Source organism: Somniosus microcephalus, unplaced genomic scaffold (assembly GCF_052327205.1).
Source record: "Somniosus microcephalus isolate GS21.2 unplaced genomic scaffold, FLI_Smic_1.0 scaffold74, whole genome shotgun sequence".
Lineage (NCBI taxonomy): Eukaryota > Metazoa > Chordata > Chondrichthyes > Squaliformes > Somniosidae > Somniosus > Somniosus microcephalus.
The window spans coordinates 362,122-378,866 of NW_028225261.1; the positions used below are offsets into that span (position 1 = coordinate 362,122).

Below are 16,745 nucleotides of genomic sequence, written 5' to 3' on the forward strand. Positions count from 1 at the left end.
AAGAGTGGCTGGGACACATTTCTCACACGCCTCGAGATTAACCCTCATGGGGACTTTGCTGTCAGTGAAGAGAGATTAGAAAGACCAAAGTGCCGTTTGCCCCTCTCAGTGTGGCCCTGAAGGACTGTGTCCAGGCTGGAGTTCTGTTCCCACCGTACGATCCTCCCCCAGTTTGTCCTTTCTGAGCTCCAGCCAGGTGATGCTAAACACTCAGGTGGGAAAGACAAAAATCTACAGCAATATGTTTAAAGCAAAGCTGATTTATTTGACACCTATCCAGAATATTAAACTCCAGCCCAGTTACAGGAGTTATTAACATCAGCAGAAAGAAACCCCAACTGTCAGAATGAACATGGTTCAGTCCTGTATGTGATTAACAGCAGCAAAAACAATAGAATCCAACCCCTGCAGTCACACGTGAACTCGCTGGTGCCTCAGCAGGTGGGATGAGCGAGTGAATCCCTTCCCACACACGGAGCAGGTGAACGGCTTCTCCACAGTGTGAACACTTTGATGGTATGTCAGTTCCCCGGAACTTTTATAGCATTTCCCACAGTCCAAGCATTTAAAAGGTCTCTCATCAGAGTGAATTCGCTGGTGTCTTAGCAGGTGGGATGAGCGAGTGAATCCCTTCCCACACACGGAGCAGGTGAACGGCCTCTCCCCAGTGTGAACTCGCTGGTGTCTCAGCAGGTCGGATGATTGAGTGAATCCCTTCCCACACACGGAGCAGGTGAACGTCCTCTCCCCAGTGTGAGTGCGCTGGTGTACAGTGAGCTCAGATGACCGCCTGAACCCAGTCCCGCAGTGAGAGCACCTGAACGGCCTCTCCACAGTGTGAACATTTTGATGGTATGTCAGATCCCAGGAAGTTTTATAGCACTTCCCACAGTCCGAGCATTTAAATGGTCTCTCATCAGTGTGAACTCGCTGGTGATTCAGCAGGCTGGATGACTCGGTGAATCCCTTCCCACACACAGGGCAGGTGAATGGCCTCTCCCCAGTGTGAACTCGCTGGTGTGTCAGCAGTTTGGATGACAGAGTGAATCCCTTCCCACACACAGGGCAGGTGAACGGCCTCTCCCCAGTGTGAACTCGCTGGTGTGTCAGCAGGTGAGATGAATTAGTGAATCCCTTTTCACACTCAGAGCAGGTGAACGGCCTCTCCCCGGTGTGAACACGCTGGTGTCTCAGTAGGTGAGATGAATTAGTGTATCCCTTCCCACACTCAGAGCAAGTGAACGGCCTCTCCCCGGTGTGGACACGCTGGTGTGTCTGAAGGTCAGATGACTCAGTGAATCCCTTCCCACATTCAGAGCAGGTGAACGGCCTATCCCCAGTGTGAATACGCTTGTGTCTCGATAGGCCAGAAGATCGGCTGAAGCCTCGTCCACACACAGAACACGTGTACGGTTTCTCCCCGCTGTGAACGGTGCTTTTTGCTTCCATGTTCAGAGGCCGGTGATATTCAGATCCGATGAGTCGAGTGACTCTGTCAGATCTTGATGTGATGTTTGGTCTGAGCTTACCGTCTGTAAATCTTCCCCTTCCAGTGCCCTGTAAAATTAATTTAAAACAGGGAGCATGAGAGACAACCCACAAGAAAGCAAAGGCAGGTTGTGAAATTGAGCTCAATGAATCTGGTCAATTGTGGGGCCGGCACTAGAAAAAAGTGACCATGAAAGCTGCCGGATTGTCGTAAAAACCCAACTGGTTCACTGATGTCCTTCAGGGAAGGGAATCCACCACCTGGTCTGGGCCTACACAAGACTCTGGCCTCTATGGGAGGAGAGAGAGAGAGAGAGAGGTGGGAGTGGGAGGGGGAGGGGGCGAAGGAAAGGAACTTTATACATCTGCAACTCGACCAGAACTTTGATAGAACCTCCAAAACCCGCAACCTCCACCTAGAAGGACAAGGGCAGCTGTTGCATGGGAGCACCATCACATCCAAGTTCCCTCCAAGTCACACATCATCCTGACTCAGATATATTCATCGTTGCTGGGTCATAATCCTGGAACTCCTTACCGAACAACATTGTGGGAATACCTTCACCACACGGACTGCAGTAGTTAAAGAAGGTGACTCACCACCCCCTTCTCAATGGGAAACTGGGGATTGGCAATATTTGCTGCTCTTGCGAGCTACGCCCACATCCCAAGAATGAATTAAAACAAATCTGTAGATGTAAACTGGATTAAAAGCCTCTACAGAAATACTTGTTCCTAAAACAATACTCTTTTACATTGTACGGACAGTGTCTGTGTAACAACCTGATCTCCCCTAGAATCCACCTCCCTTGACAGTCTCACATTGGAAATTGTTGGGTCCTCCTGGGCTCAGAAGTACTGAGGGTTAAACCCAGCAGCTTCTCCTCCATCTCAAACTGAAGCATAGAAACATACAAACATAGAAGATAGGAGCAGGAGTAGGCCATTCGGCCCCTCTAGCCTGCTCCGTCATGCAATGCGATCATGGCTGATCATCAAAATTCAGTACCCAGTCCCTGCTTTCTCCCCATACCCCTTGATCCATTTAGCCTTAAGAAATATATCCAACTCCTTCTTGACTATATTTAATGTATTGGCCTCTACTGCCTTCTGTGGTAGAGAATTCCACAGGTTCATCACTCTTTGGGTGAAGAAATTCCTCCTCATTTCTGTCCTAAATGGCCTACCCCTTATCCTTAGACTGTGACCCCTGGTTCTGGACTCCCCGACCATCGGGAACATCCTTCCTGCATCTAGTCTGTCCAGTCCTGTCAGAATTTTATAAGTTTCAATGAGATCCCCTCTCATTCTTCTAAACTCCAGCGAGTACAAGCCCAATCGTCCCAATCTCTCCTCATACGTCATTCCTCCCATCCCAGGTATCAGCCTGGTGAATCTTCGCTGAACTCCTTCCACGGCAAGAACATCCTTCCTCAGATAAGGCGACCAAAACTGCACACAATACTCAAGATGTGGTCTTACCAAGGCCCTGTACAACTGCAGCAAGACATCCTTGTTCCTGTACTCGAACCCTCTCACTATGAAGGCCAAGATACCATTTGCCTTCTTAACCACCTACTGCACCTGCATGCTTACCTTCAGCGACAAGTGCACAAGGACACCCAGGTCTCGTTGCACTTCCCCTTCTCCCAATCTATTGCCATTCAGATAAGAACCTGCCTTCCTGTTTTGGCCACCAATGTGGATAACCTCACATTTATCCACGTTATATTGCATCTGCTATGCTTCTGCCCAATCACCCAACCTGTCCAAATCATCCTGTAGTTTCTCGGCATCCTCCTCACAGCACACACGCCCACCCAGCTTTGTGTCGTCTGCAAATTTGGAGATATTACATCTAGTTCACTTATCTAGATCATAAATATATATTGTGAATAGCTGGGGTCCAAGGACCAATCCCTGCGGTATCCCACGAGTCACTGCCTGCCACTCGGAAAAAGACCCATTTATTCCAACTCTTTGCTTTCTGTCTGCCAACCAGTTCTCTATCCAAGTCAATACCTTGCCCCCAATCCCATGTGCCTTAACTTTACATGCTAATCTCTTATGCGGGACCTTATCGAAAGCCTTCTGAAAGTCCAAATACACAACATCCACTGGTTCTCCCTTATCTATTTTACTAGTTACATCCTCAACAATGAAGCAACAAAAAGACCTACACATGCAGCCAGGGACCTACCTTCCGTCAGCCTGCAATAAAACTCTTCCCGACAGCCGCTGACTAATGGCGGCCGCAGCACCCACAATTCCCCGCGCCCCAGAAACCGCTCTATCCAACGTGCTGATTTCCCCACTGAGAGTGCGCATGCTCCCCGGGGCCGTGGGCCATTCTGGGAGCCTGGCTCCTGTCCTTTTCCTGATTCGGACTCGGTGGAACCGGCTGAAGAAACCAGGAAGCGGCGGCTCGGATGGGGGAAGCGCTGCACTCTGGGTTTCCTGGTGCCTGGGCCCTGGCCGCACGTCCGCCGGGCCCGGCCGCTCTGATTCTGATTGAGTTTTTGATGAGGTAACAGATGGGGTTGATGAGGGCAATGCGGTTAACGTGGTGTACATGGATTTCCAAAAGGCGTTCGACAAGTGCCACATAATTGGCTTCACACAACACCAGGTTATAGTCCAACAGCTTTATTTGAAATCACAAGCTTTCGGAGCACTGCTCCTTCGTCAGGTGAAGTGGAGAGATGCATAAAAACACAGCTTATATAGTCAGAGAATAACGTCAGATGTTTACAAGTAATCTTTCTAACTGCCATTTATCACACCTCGGCAGAGAGATAATCACAGCAATCAAAGGCGTAAATGGTGTCCAAACAGGTCAGTCAGGAAAACATTACATCAAAGAACAATGAGGTGGGGTCGCAAGGGGTCAAATGTTGCAGATGCTGGGATCTGTATGAAAAACAAAAAAACAGACAAAAAACATTTTTTTTGCTGGAAATCACAGCAGGTCCGGCCTCTCCACACAGATGCGGCCGGACCTGCTGTGATTTCCAGCAAAAAAAATGTTTTTTGTCTGTTTTTTTGTTTTTCATACAGACCCCAGCATCTGCAACATTTGACCCCTTGTGACCCCACCTCATTGCTCTTTGATGTAATGTTTTCCTGACTGACCTGTTTGGACACCATTTACACCTTTGATTGCTGTGATTATCTCTCTGCCGAGGTGTGATAAATGGCAGTTAGAAAGATTACCTGTAAACATCTGATATTATTCTCTGACTATATAAGCTGTGTTTTTATGCATCTCTCCACTTCACCTGACGAAGGAGCAGTGCTCCGAAAGCTTGTGATTTCAAATAAAGCTGTTGGACTATAATCTGGTGTTGTGTGATTTCTTACATTTGTCCACCCCAGTCCAACACCGGCATCTCCACAACATAATAGGCTTGCCAGCAAAGTTGAAGCCCATGGAATAAAAGGGACAGTGGCAACATGGATACAAAATTGGCAAAGTGACAGGAAACAGAGAGTAGTGGTGAACGGTTGTTTTTCAGACTGGAGGAAGGTATACAGTGGTGTTCCCCAGGGATCGGTACTAGGACCACTGCTTTACTTGATATACACTTAGACTTGGGTGTACAGGGCACAATTTCAAAATTTGCAGATGACAGAAAACTTGGAAGTAAATTGAACAGTGAGGAGGATAGTGATAGACTTCAATAAGACATAGACAGGCTGGTGGAATGGGCGGACATGTGGCAGATTAAATTTAACGCAGAAAAGTGCAAAGTGATACATTTTGGTAGGAAGAACAAGGAGAGGCAATATAAACTAAAGGGTACAATCCTAAAGTGGGTGCATGAACAGAGAGACCTGGGGGTATGTGTGCACCAATCATTGAAGGTGGCAGGGCAGGTTGAGAAAGTGGTTAAAAAAGCTTACGGGATCCTGGGCTTCATAAATAGAGGCATAGAGTACAAAAGCAAGGAAATTATGATGAACCTTTATAAAACACTGGTTCAGCCTCAACTGGTGAATTGTGTCCAATTCTGGGCTCCGCACTTTATGAAGGATGTGAAGGCCTCAGAGAGGGTGCAGAAAAGATTTACAAGAGTGGTTCCAGTGATAAGGGACGAGGGACTTCAGTTACGTGGATAGACTCGAGAAGCTGGGGTGGTTCTCCTTACAGCAGAGAAGGTAGAGAGGAGATTTGATAGAGGTGTTCAAAATCATGATGGGTCTGGACAGAGTAGAAACTGTTCCCATTGGCGAAAGGGTCGAGAACCAGAGGACACAGGTTTAAGGTGATTGGCAGAAGAACCAAAGGCGACATGAGGAAAAACTTTTTTATGCAGCGAGTGGTTAGGATCTGGAATGCACTGCCTGAAAGGGTGGTGGAGGCAGATTCAATCACAGCTTTCAAAAGGGAATTGGATAAGTGCCTGAAGTAAAGAAATGTGCAGGGTTACGGGGAAAGGGCAGGGAGTGGGACTAGCTGAAGTGGTCTTGCAGAGAGCTGGCACGGGCTCGACGGGCTGAATGGCCTCCTTCTGTGCTGTAACCATTTTATGATTCTATAAAATATTAGAAAGTTTGTTCCACAGAAGCACGAGGTTTATCTGCTTTTATTGATGAATTTAAAAAGTCTCTATTAAAACCTGAGCCAGTGTGTTGTGAGCCAAAGAGCCTTGTGTCCAATGAGGGGAATAAAGGCCCACAGCCTCCCCTGGCCCCGGGCCCTGAACAAGGGACTGGAGAAACTCGCTGCCCTGCGGATCAGACAATCAGCTGGCGCTAGTCCCACCCCTCGGGCTCCCCGATTGGTTGGAGGACCCGCCGCCGGCTCGATCCGCCAGCCCCGCCCCGCTCGCTCCCTATTGGTCGGAAGCTCCCGTTAATCAGGCCCTGGGCTGGGTCACATGTCCCCGAGGAGATCACGTGCTCCGTCCAACTGACGCTGCTTGGTCCGGGGCCTCGCGGACTCTCAGGTTTTTCTATTTCTCTTTATTCTCTCCCGATCCACCCCTCCTCCCACCCCGCGCGATTCTCCAACCAATCGGAGTGGAGAAAACTCACTTTGCGTCACCGATCGTGACTCTGGACCCGACACCAAGGACTTTCCCCGGAATGTCCCGCGCCGACTCCGTCCGGCAGGATCCGACCGCGCAGGCGCAGCTCCGAGTGGGGGAGGGGGGTTGGTCTCCTCTGGGCATGCGCGGTTGTTGCCCTTGGTGACCGGGAGGGGTCGCTGTGCTGGACTCCGTCCAAACCGCCGCTCCCTGTGCGCATGCGCGGACTCTCGGCTGTCAATCAACCATCAGCCAGAAGAGGTCGCTGGTGAGACCAGTGAAGAAAGAAAGACTTGCATTTCTATAGCGCCTTTCACCACCACCGGACGTCCTAAAGTGCTTTACAGCCAATGAAGTACTTTTGAAGTGTAGTCACTGTTGTAATGTAGGAAATGTGGCAGTCAAATAGCGCACAGCAAGCTCCCACAAACAGCAATGTGATATTGACCAGATAATCTATCTTTTTGTTAACTCTGTTTCTCTCTCTACGGATGTTGCCTGGCCTGCTGAATGTTTCCAGCATTTCCTGTTGTTATTTCAGATTTCCAGCATCCGCAGTATTTTGCTATTATCCTTTTGTTACATTGATTGAGGGATAACCATTGGCTAGGACACTGGGGATATTTCCCCTGCTCTTTCCCACATTACAACAGTGACTACACCTCAAAAGTACTTCATTGGCTGTAAAGCACTTCAAGACGTCTGCTGGTCATGAAAGCACTGTATAAATGCAAGTCTTTCTTTCTCAAAATAGTGTCATGGGATCTTTTACATCCACCTGAGAGAGCAGACAGGGCCTCAGTTTAATGTCTCATCCGAAAGACGCCACCTCTGACAGTGCCTCAGTACTGCACTGGAGTGTCAGCCTGAATTTTTGTGCTCAAGTCTCTGGAGTGGGACTTGAACCCACAACCTTATGCCTCAGAGGCAAGAGTGCTACCATAGAGTGATAGATTTATACAGCACAGAAAGCGGCCCTTCGGCCCATCGTGTCCACGCCGGCCATCAAGCCCTGTCTATTCTAATCCCATTTTCCAGCACTTGGTCCGTAGCCTTGTATGCTTCTTGAATGTTGTGAGGGTTCCTGCCTCTACCACCCTTTCAGGCAGTGAGTTCCAGATTCCAACCGCCCTCTGGGTGAAAAAGTTTTTCCTCAAATCCCCTCTAAACCTCCTGCCCCTTACCTTGAAACTATGCCCCCTGGTTATTGACCCCTCTACTAAGGGGAAAAGTTCCTTACTATCTACCCTATCTATGCCCCTCATAATTTTGTACACCTCAATCAGGTCCCCCTCAGCCTTCTCTGCTCTAAGGAAAACAACCCCAGCCTGTCCAGTCTCTATTCATAGCTGAAGCGCTCCAGCCCAGGTAACACCCTGGTGAATCTCCTCTGCACCCTCTCCAATGCAATCACATCCTTCCTATAGTGTGGCAACCAGAACTGCAGACAGTATTCCAGCTGTGGCCTAACTAGCGTTTTGTACAGCTCCATCATAACCTCCCTGCTCTTGCCTTCATTAGCCGAGGCATAGAATATAAGTATCCCATATGCCTTCTTAACCACCTTATCTAGCTGTCCTGCTGCCCTCAGGGATCTATGTACATGTACACCAAGGTCCCTCTGATCCCCTGTCCTTCCTAGGGTCCAACCATTCATTGTGTATTCCCTTGTTAGTCCTCCCAAAATGCATCACCTCACACTTTTCAGGGTTAAATTCCATTGGCCACTGTGCTGCCCATCCAACCAACCCGTCTATATTCTCCTGTAGCCTGAGGCTTCCCTCCTCGCTATTTACCACTCCACCAATTTTCGTGTCATCTGCGAACTTACTGATCATACCTCCTACATTCATATCTAAATCATTAATGTACACTACAAACAGCAAAGGACCCAGACCCTGTGGTACACCACTGGACACAGGCTTCCAGTCACAAAAACAACCTTCGACCATCACCCTCTGCCTCCTGCCACTAAGCCAATTTTGGATACAATGTGCCAAATTGCCCTGGATCCCATGGGCTCTTACCTTCTTGACCAGTCTCCCATGTGGGACTTTGTCAAAAGCCTTACTGAAGTCCATGTAGACTACATCAACTGGACTGCCCTCATCCACATACCTAGTCACCCCCATCAAAATATTCAATCAAATTGGTTAGACATGATCTCCCCCTGACAAAGCCATGCTGACTATCCTTGATTAATCCTTGCCTCTCCAAGTGGAGACTAATTCTGTCCCTCAGAATTTTTTCCAATAATTTCCCTACCACTGATGTTAGGCTCACTGGCCTGTAATTCCCTGGTTTATCCCTACTATTACCCTTCTTGAATAATGGTACTACATTAGCTGTTCTCCAGTCCTCTGGCACCTCCCCTGTGGCCAGAGAGGTTCTGAAAATTTGTGTCAGAGCCCCTGCAATCTCCTCCCTTGCCTCACACAGCAGGCTGGGATACATCTCGTCTGGACCTGCTAAATCCACTAGTACCTCCTCCCTCTCAATACTAATTTGTTCAAGTATATCACAATCCCCCTGCCTGATTTCTGTGCCTGCATCGTCCTTCTCCATAGTGAACACAGATGCAAAATATTAATTTAAAACCTCACCTACATCTTCTGGCTCTACACACAGATTGCCACTTTGGTCCCTAATGGGCTCTACTCTTTCCCTGGTTTTCCTCTTGCCCTTAAAATACTAATAAAACACCTTGGGATTTTCCTTTACTTTGACTGCCAGTGTTTTTCATGACCCCTCTTCGTTCTCTTAATTTCTTTTTTAAGTACCCCCCTGCACTTTCTATACTCCTCTAGGGCTTCCACTGTTTTTAGTCCTTTGTATCTGCCAAAAGCCTCCCTTTTTTTCCAAAACCATTCTTGTATGTCCCTTGACATCCAGGGTTCCCTGGGCTTGTTGGTCCCACCCTTGACCTTTACAGGAACATGTTGGCGTTGTACTCTCTCTATTTCCTTTCTGAAAGACTCCCACTGCTCTGATGTGGATTTTCCTACAAGTAACTGATCCCAGTCCACTTTGGCCAGATCCTGCCTTATCATATTAAAATCGGCCTTCCCCCAAGTTAGAACCTTTATTTCCGGTCCATCTTTGTCCTTTTCCATAACTACTTTAAATCTCACCGAATTATGGTCACTGTCACCGAATTATGGTCACTGTAACCAAAATGCTCTCCTACTAACCTTTCCACCACTTGCCCTGCTATATTCCCTCGAATTAGGTCCAGTACCACCCCCTCTCTTGTAGGACTTTCTACATGTTGGCTGAAAAAGCTCTCCTGGATGCACTTTAAGAATTCCACACCCTCTAAGCCTTTCACACACTGACTATCCCAGTTAATATTGGGGAAGTTGAAATCCCCAACAATTATTACCCTATTATTTCTACACTTCTCTGAGATTAGCCTACATATCTGTTCCTCTATCTCCCCCTGACTGTTTGGGGGCCTATAGTACACTCCCAGCAAAGTGCTTGCCCCCTTTTTGTTTTTAAGTTCTACCCATATGGCCTCATTAGAGGAACCTGCTAAGGTATCATCCCTCCTTACAGCAGAAATTGACTCCTTGATTAATATTACTAACCTGATTTTTGGTCAACTCTTGGAGTATTCACGCTTAATAAATCTCCGGGAGAAGGAGTCGCTTCACTTGTACTGGTTACATAAGAACATAAGAAATAGGAGCAGGAGTAGGCCAATCGGCCCCTCGAGCCTGCTCCGCCATTCAATAAGATCATGGCTGACCTGATCCTAACCTCAAATCTAGTTTCACTCTCCCTCCCACCCGAACCCATGTGATCTCCCGGGAGAGGCGAAAAACCAGATAAAAAACCCAATGGCCAATTTGGGAGAAAAAATCTGGGAAATTCCTCTCCGACCCCTCCAGCCGATCGAAACTCGTGCAGGAGATCACTCTGTCCCTGTATTTCCTGCAGTACTTACCTTCTGTAAGAGGTGATCTCCACCCCAGCCAGGAACAGGCCCAATTTACTCTTGAAGGACTCCTAGCTGGCAGCCTGTTCCCGAGGTCTCCACTAATCCCTGTGAATAGAACCATCTCCTGAAATCTAACACAGAATTAGAACACAAGAAGTAGGAGCAGGACCAGGCTACACGGCCCCTGGGCCCACTCCACCACCCACAGGGCCATGACCGATCCGAACCTAGACTCATGTCCAATTTCCTGCCCACTCCCCGTAACCCCTAATTCCCTTGGCTTCTAGGGAACTGTCTATTTCTGTTTTAAATTTATTTAATGATGTAGCTTCCACAGCTCTCTGGGGCAGCAAATTCCACAGACCTACCACCCTCTGAGTGAAGAAGTTTCTCCTCATCTCAGAGCTCCTGGGGCCTGATCACCTTCCCCAGGAGCAGGGCCTTGATTCTGGGGATGTATTATTGCACTGCTTGGTTTACTTGAGAAGAGCCCCATCAGGGCGAGCGTGGGAGGGCCGGGGGGCGAGCGCGGGAGGGCCGGGGGGTGAGCGCGGGGGGGGCAAGCGCGGGAGCGTCCATCTCCAGGACCAGTGTGTATCTGAGTCAATGGGACTCTCTCAGAATCACAGAAACCCCACAGTGCAGATAGAGGGCATTTCGGCCCATCGAGCCTGCACCGACACATATCCCACCCGATCCCCGTAACTCCTACACCAACACATATCCCACCCTATCCCCGTAACCCCACGTATTTAATCCCCCTAACACTAAGGGTCAATTTTTTTTATCATAGCCAATCAACCTAACCCGCACATCTTTGGACTGTGGGAGGAAACCGGAGCACCCGGAGAAAACCCACGCAAACACGGGGAGAATGTGCAAACTCCACACAGACAGTCACCCGAGGCCGGATTCGAACCCGGGTCCCTGGCGCTGTGAGGCAACAGTGCTAACCACTATGCCACCGTGCTGCCCACTCTCTGACCTTTCTCCCCAGTCCATCTCCAGGACCAGTGTGTATCTGAGTCAATGGGACTCTCTGACCTTTCTCCCCGGTCCATCTCCAGGACCAGTGTGTATCTGAGTCAATGGGACTCTCTGACCTTTCTCCCCAGTCCATCTCCAGGACCAGTGTGTATCTGAGTCAATGGGACTCTCTCTGACCTTTCTCCCCAGTCCATCTCCAGGACCAGTGTGTATCTGAGTCAATGGGACTCTGACCTTTCTCCCCAGTCCATCTCCAGGACCAGTGTGTATCTGAGTCAATGGGACTCTCTGACCTTTCTCCCCGGTCCATCTCCAGGACCAGTGTGTATCTGAGTCAATGGGACTCTCTCTGACCTTTCTCCCCAGTCCATCTCCAGGACCAGTGTGTATCTGAGTCAATGGGACTCTCTCTGACCTTTCTCCCCAGTCCATCTCCAGGACCAGTGTGTATCTGAGTCAATGGGACTCTCTCTGACCTTTCTCCCCGGTCCATCTCCAGGACCAGTGTGTATCTGAGTCAATGGGACTCTCTGACCTTTCTCCCCAGTCCATCTCCAGGACCAGTGTGTATCTGAGTCAATGGGACTCTCTCTGACCTTTCTCCCCAGTCTATCTCCAGGACCAGTGTGTATCTGAGTCAATGGGACTCTCTCTGACCTTTCTCCCCAGTCCATCTCCAGGACCAGTGTGTATCTGAGTCAATGGGACTCTCTCTGACCTTTCTCCCCAGTCCATCTCCAGGACCAGTGTGTATCTGAGTCAATGGGACTCTCTCTGACCTTTCTCCCCAGTCCATCTCCAGGACCAGTGTGTATCTGAGTCAATGGGACTCTCTCTGACCTTTCTCCCCAGTCCATCACCAGGACCAGTGTGTATCTGAGTCAAACATAAGAACATAAGAAATAGGAGCAGGAGTAGGCCAATCTGCCCCTCGAGCCTGCTCCGCCATTCAATAAGATCATGGCTAATCTGATCCTAACCTCAAATCTACTTTCACTCTCCATCCCACCCGAACCCATGTGATCTCCCGGGAGTGTCGAAAAACCAGATAAAAAACCCAATGGCCAATTTGGGAGAAAAAATCTGGGAAATTCCTCTCCGACCCATCTAGGCGATCGAAACTCGTGCAGGAGATCACTCTGTCCCTGTATTTCCTGCAGTACTTACCTTCTGTAAAAGGTGATCTCCACCCCAGCCAGGAACAGGCCCAATTTACTCTTGAAGGACTCCTAGTTGGCAGCCTGTTCCCGAGGTCTCCACTAATCCCTGTGAATAGAACCATCTCCTGAAATCTAACACAGAATTAGAACACAAGAAGTAGGAGCAGGACCAGGCTACACGGCCCCTGGGCCCGCTCCGCCACCCACAGGGCCATGACCGATCCGAACCTAGCCTCATGTCTGATATCCTGCCCGCTCCCCGTAACCCCTAATTCCCTTTACTTCTAGGAAACTGTCTATTTCGGTTTTAAATTTATTTAATGATGTAGCTTCCACAGATTGGAAAACTGCTAATGTAACACCCTTATTTAAAAAGGGTAGTCGGCAGAAGGCTGGAAACTATAGACCTGTTAGCCTAACATCTGTGGTTGGTAAAATGTTACAGTCCATTATTAAGGAGACAGTAACGGGACATTTGGATAAACATAATTTAATAGGACAAACTCAGCATGGTTTCATGAAGGGGAAGTCATGTTTGACAAATTTGCTTGAGTTCTTTGAGGAAGTAACATACAGGGTGGATAAAGGAGAACCAGTGGACGTAGTGTATTTAGACTTCCAAAAGGCATTTGACAAGGTGCCACACAAAAGATTATTGCTCAAGGGAACATCCTCACCACATCCACCCGATCAAGCCCCTTCACAATCTTATATGTTTCGATAAGATCGCCTCTCATTCTTCTGAACTCCAATGAGTAGAGTCCCAATCTACTCAACCTCTCCTCATATGTCAACCCCCTCATCCCCGGGATTAACCGAGTGAACCTTCTTTGTACTGCCTCGAGAGCAAGTATGTCTTTTCTTAAGTATGGATACCAAAACTGTATGCAGTATTCCAGGTGTGGTCTCACCAATACCTTGTACAACTGCAGCAATACCTCCCTGTTTTTATATTCCATCCCCCTAGCAATAAAAGCCAAGATTCCATTGGCCTTCTTGATCACCTGCATACTCACTTTTTGTGTTTCGTGCACCAGGACCCCCAGATCCCTTTGTACTGCAGTACTTTCCAGTTTCTTGCCATTAAGATAATAACTTGCTCTATGATTTTTCCTGCCAAAGTGCATAACCTCACACTTTCCAGTATTATATTCCATCTGCCAAATCTCTGCCCACTTACTTAGCCTGTCTATGTCCCTTTGCAGGTTTATGTCCTCCTCACTCACTGCTTTCCCTCCCATCTTTGTATCATCTGCAAACTTGGATATGTTACACTCAGTCCCCTCCTCCAAATCGTTAATATAGATTGTAAAGAGTTGGGGTCCCAGCACTGACCCCTGCGGAACACCACTAGTTACTGATTGCCAGTCTGAGAATGAACCATTTATCCCAATTCTCTGCTTTCTGTTAGATAGCCAATCCTCCACCCATGCCAGAATATTACCCCCAATCCCATGATTTTTTATCTTGAGCAATAATCTTTTGTGTGGCACCTTGTCAAATGCCTTTTGGAAGTCTAAATACACTACATCCACTGGTTCCCATATACCCACCCTGTATGTTACGTCCTCAAAGAACTCAAGCAAATTTGTCAAACATGACTTTCCCTTCGTAAAACCATGTTGACTTTGTCCTATTAAATGATGTTTATCCAACTGTCCCGTTACTGTCTCCTTAATAATGGACTCCAACATTTTACCAACCACAGATGTTAGGCTAACAGGTCTATAGTTTCCAGCCTTCTGCCGACTACCCTTTTTAAATAAGGTTTTACATTAGCAGTTTTCCAATCTGCCGGGACCTTTGCTGAGTCCAGGGAGTTTTGGAAAATTACCAATGCATCCACAATCCCTACCGCCACTTCCCTCAAGACCCTAGGATATACGCCATCAGCTCCAGGGGAGGGGCAATACTGCGGGAGCACCGCATTGTCGGAGGGGCAGTAATGAAGAAGCGCTGCAGTGTCAGAGGTGCCGTCTTACGGATGAGACGTTAAACCGAGGCCCCCGTCTGCCCCCTCAGGTGGACGTAAAAGATCCCGTGGTGCTATTTCGAAGAAGTTATCCCCGGAATTTTGATCCCAATATTTATCCCTCAATCAAAATGATGAAAAAACAGATTATCTGGCCATTTTCACATTGCTGTTTGTGGGAGCTTGCTGTGCGCAAATTGGCTGCTGCGTTTCCCACATTACAACAGTGACTACACTTCAAAAGTACTTCATTGGCTGTAAAGCACTTTGGGACGTCCGGTGGTCGTGAAAGGCAGTTAAGAAGGCAAATGGTATGCTGGCCTTCATTACAAGAGGATTTGAGTACAGGAGTAAAGAAGTCTTACTCCAATTATATCTTCTTCTTAGGCAGGCCCTCGGAACCGAGGATAACTTGCTTACACATTAAAAATGAGTTCTCAGGTGACTGATGAGTTCACACAGGTGGGGCAGACGGTAGTTGAAGGGGCGGGTGGGTGGGGTGCTTGGGTTGACGTGTGCTCCTTGCGCTTGGCTTCCGCTTGCTCCCGGCAAAGAGACTCGAGGTGTTCGGCGCCTTCTCGGATGCTTCTTCTCCACTTTGTGCAGTCTTGGGCCAGGGATTCCCAGGTGTCAGTGGGGATATTGCACCTTTTCAAGGAGGCTTTGAGGGTGTCCTTGAAGCATTTCCTCTGTCCACCTGGGGCTCTCTTGCCTATCCTGAGCTCCAAGTAGAGCGCTTGTTTTGGGAGTCTCGTATCGGGCATGCGGACAACGTGACCCGTCCATCGGAGCTGACCGAGCGTGGTGAAAGCTTCGATGCTGGGAACATTGGTGCGTCTATCCTGCCAATGAATTTGCAGGATCTTGCGGAGGCAGCGTTGGTGGTACCTCTCCAGTGCACCTCAAAGCACTGGAGAGTTACTACCAACGCTGCCTCCAATTATATAGGGCCTTGGTGAGACCACACCTGGAGTACTGTGTACAATTTTGGTCTCCTTACCTAAGGAAGGATATACTTGTCATAGAGGGAGTGCAACAAAGGTTCACGAGATTGATTCCTGGGATAGCGGGACTGTCGTATGAGAATAGATTGAGTAAACTAGACCTGTATTCTCTTGATTCAGAAGAATGAGAGGGGATCTCATTGAAGCATACAAAATTATACATTAATTTGGGCTAACCAAATTAGTAACAATATTGTGGAGGAGTAATTCCTGGAGTGTTTACGGGATGGTTTCCTGGACCAATATGTCGAGGAACCAACCAGAGATCAGGCCATCTTAGACTGGGTATTATGTAACGAGAAAGGATTAATTCGCAATCTTGTCGTACAAGGCCCCTTGGGTCGGAGTGATCATAATATGATCAAATTCTTCATTAAGATGGAGAATGAAGTTGTTGACTCAGAGATTAGGGTCCTAAATTTAAATAAAGGAAACTACGATGGTCTGAGGAGCGAGTTGGATAAGATTGATTGGGCAATGTCACTCAAAGGGTTGACGGTGGATAGGCAATGGCAAACATTCAAAGACCGCATGGATGAACTACAGAATTTGTTCATCCAAGTTTGGCATAAAAATAAAACAAAAAAGGTGACTCAACCGTGGCTAACGAGGGTAATTATGGATAGCATAAGATCCAAGGAGAGGACATATAAATTGGCCAGAAAAAGCAGTAATCCAATGGATTGGGAGCAGTTTAGGATTCAACAAAGGAGGACAAAGCGATTAATTAAGAAAGGGAAAATAGAATACAAGAGTAAGCTTTCAGGGAACATAAAAACTGACTGTAAAAGCTTTTATAGATATGTGAAGAGAAAAAGATTGGTGAAGTCAAGCATAGGTCCCTTGCAGTCAGAATCAGGGGAATTTATAATGGGGAACAAAGAAATGGCAGACCAACTAAATACATATTTTGGTTCTGTCTTCACAAAGGAGGACACAAATAACCTCCCAGAGATGCTGGTGAACATAGGGTCTGATGAAAGGGAGGAACTGAAAGAAATCAGTATTTGTAGGGAAATGGTGTTAGGGAAATTGATGGGATTGAAGGCCGATTAATCCCCAGGGCCTGATAATCTACATCCTAGGGTACTTAAGGAAGTGGCCCTAGAAATAGTAGATGCATTGCTGATCATGTTCCAACATTCGATGGAATCTGGAACA

The 16,745-nt window shown here is 47.8% G+C and overlaps 1 protein-coding gene across 1 annotated transcript in view; it reads right to left on the minus strand.

The window, feature by feature from the left end:
• Positions 1–250: 250 nt before the first annotated feature.
• The window catches only part of LOC147083134 (uncharacterized), a 274,211-nt gene continuing 257,716 nt past the window's right edge, over positions 251–16,745 (minus strand). Inside the window, exon 2 of the mRNA XM_085980240.1 lies at positions 251–1,557. Coding sequence (XP_085836366.1) covers positions 412–1,449 — 1,038 coding nt within the window. The 5' untranslated portion in view covers positions 1,450–1,557 and the 3' untranslated portion in view covers positions 251–411. The remainder of the gene's footprint in view (positions 1,558–16,745) is intronic.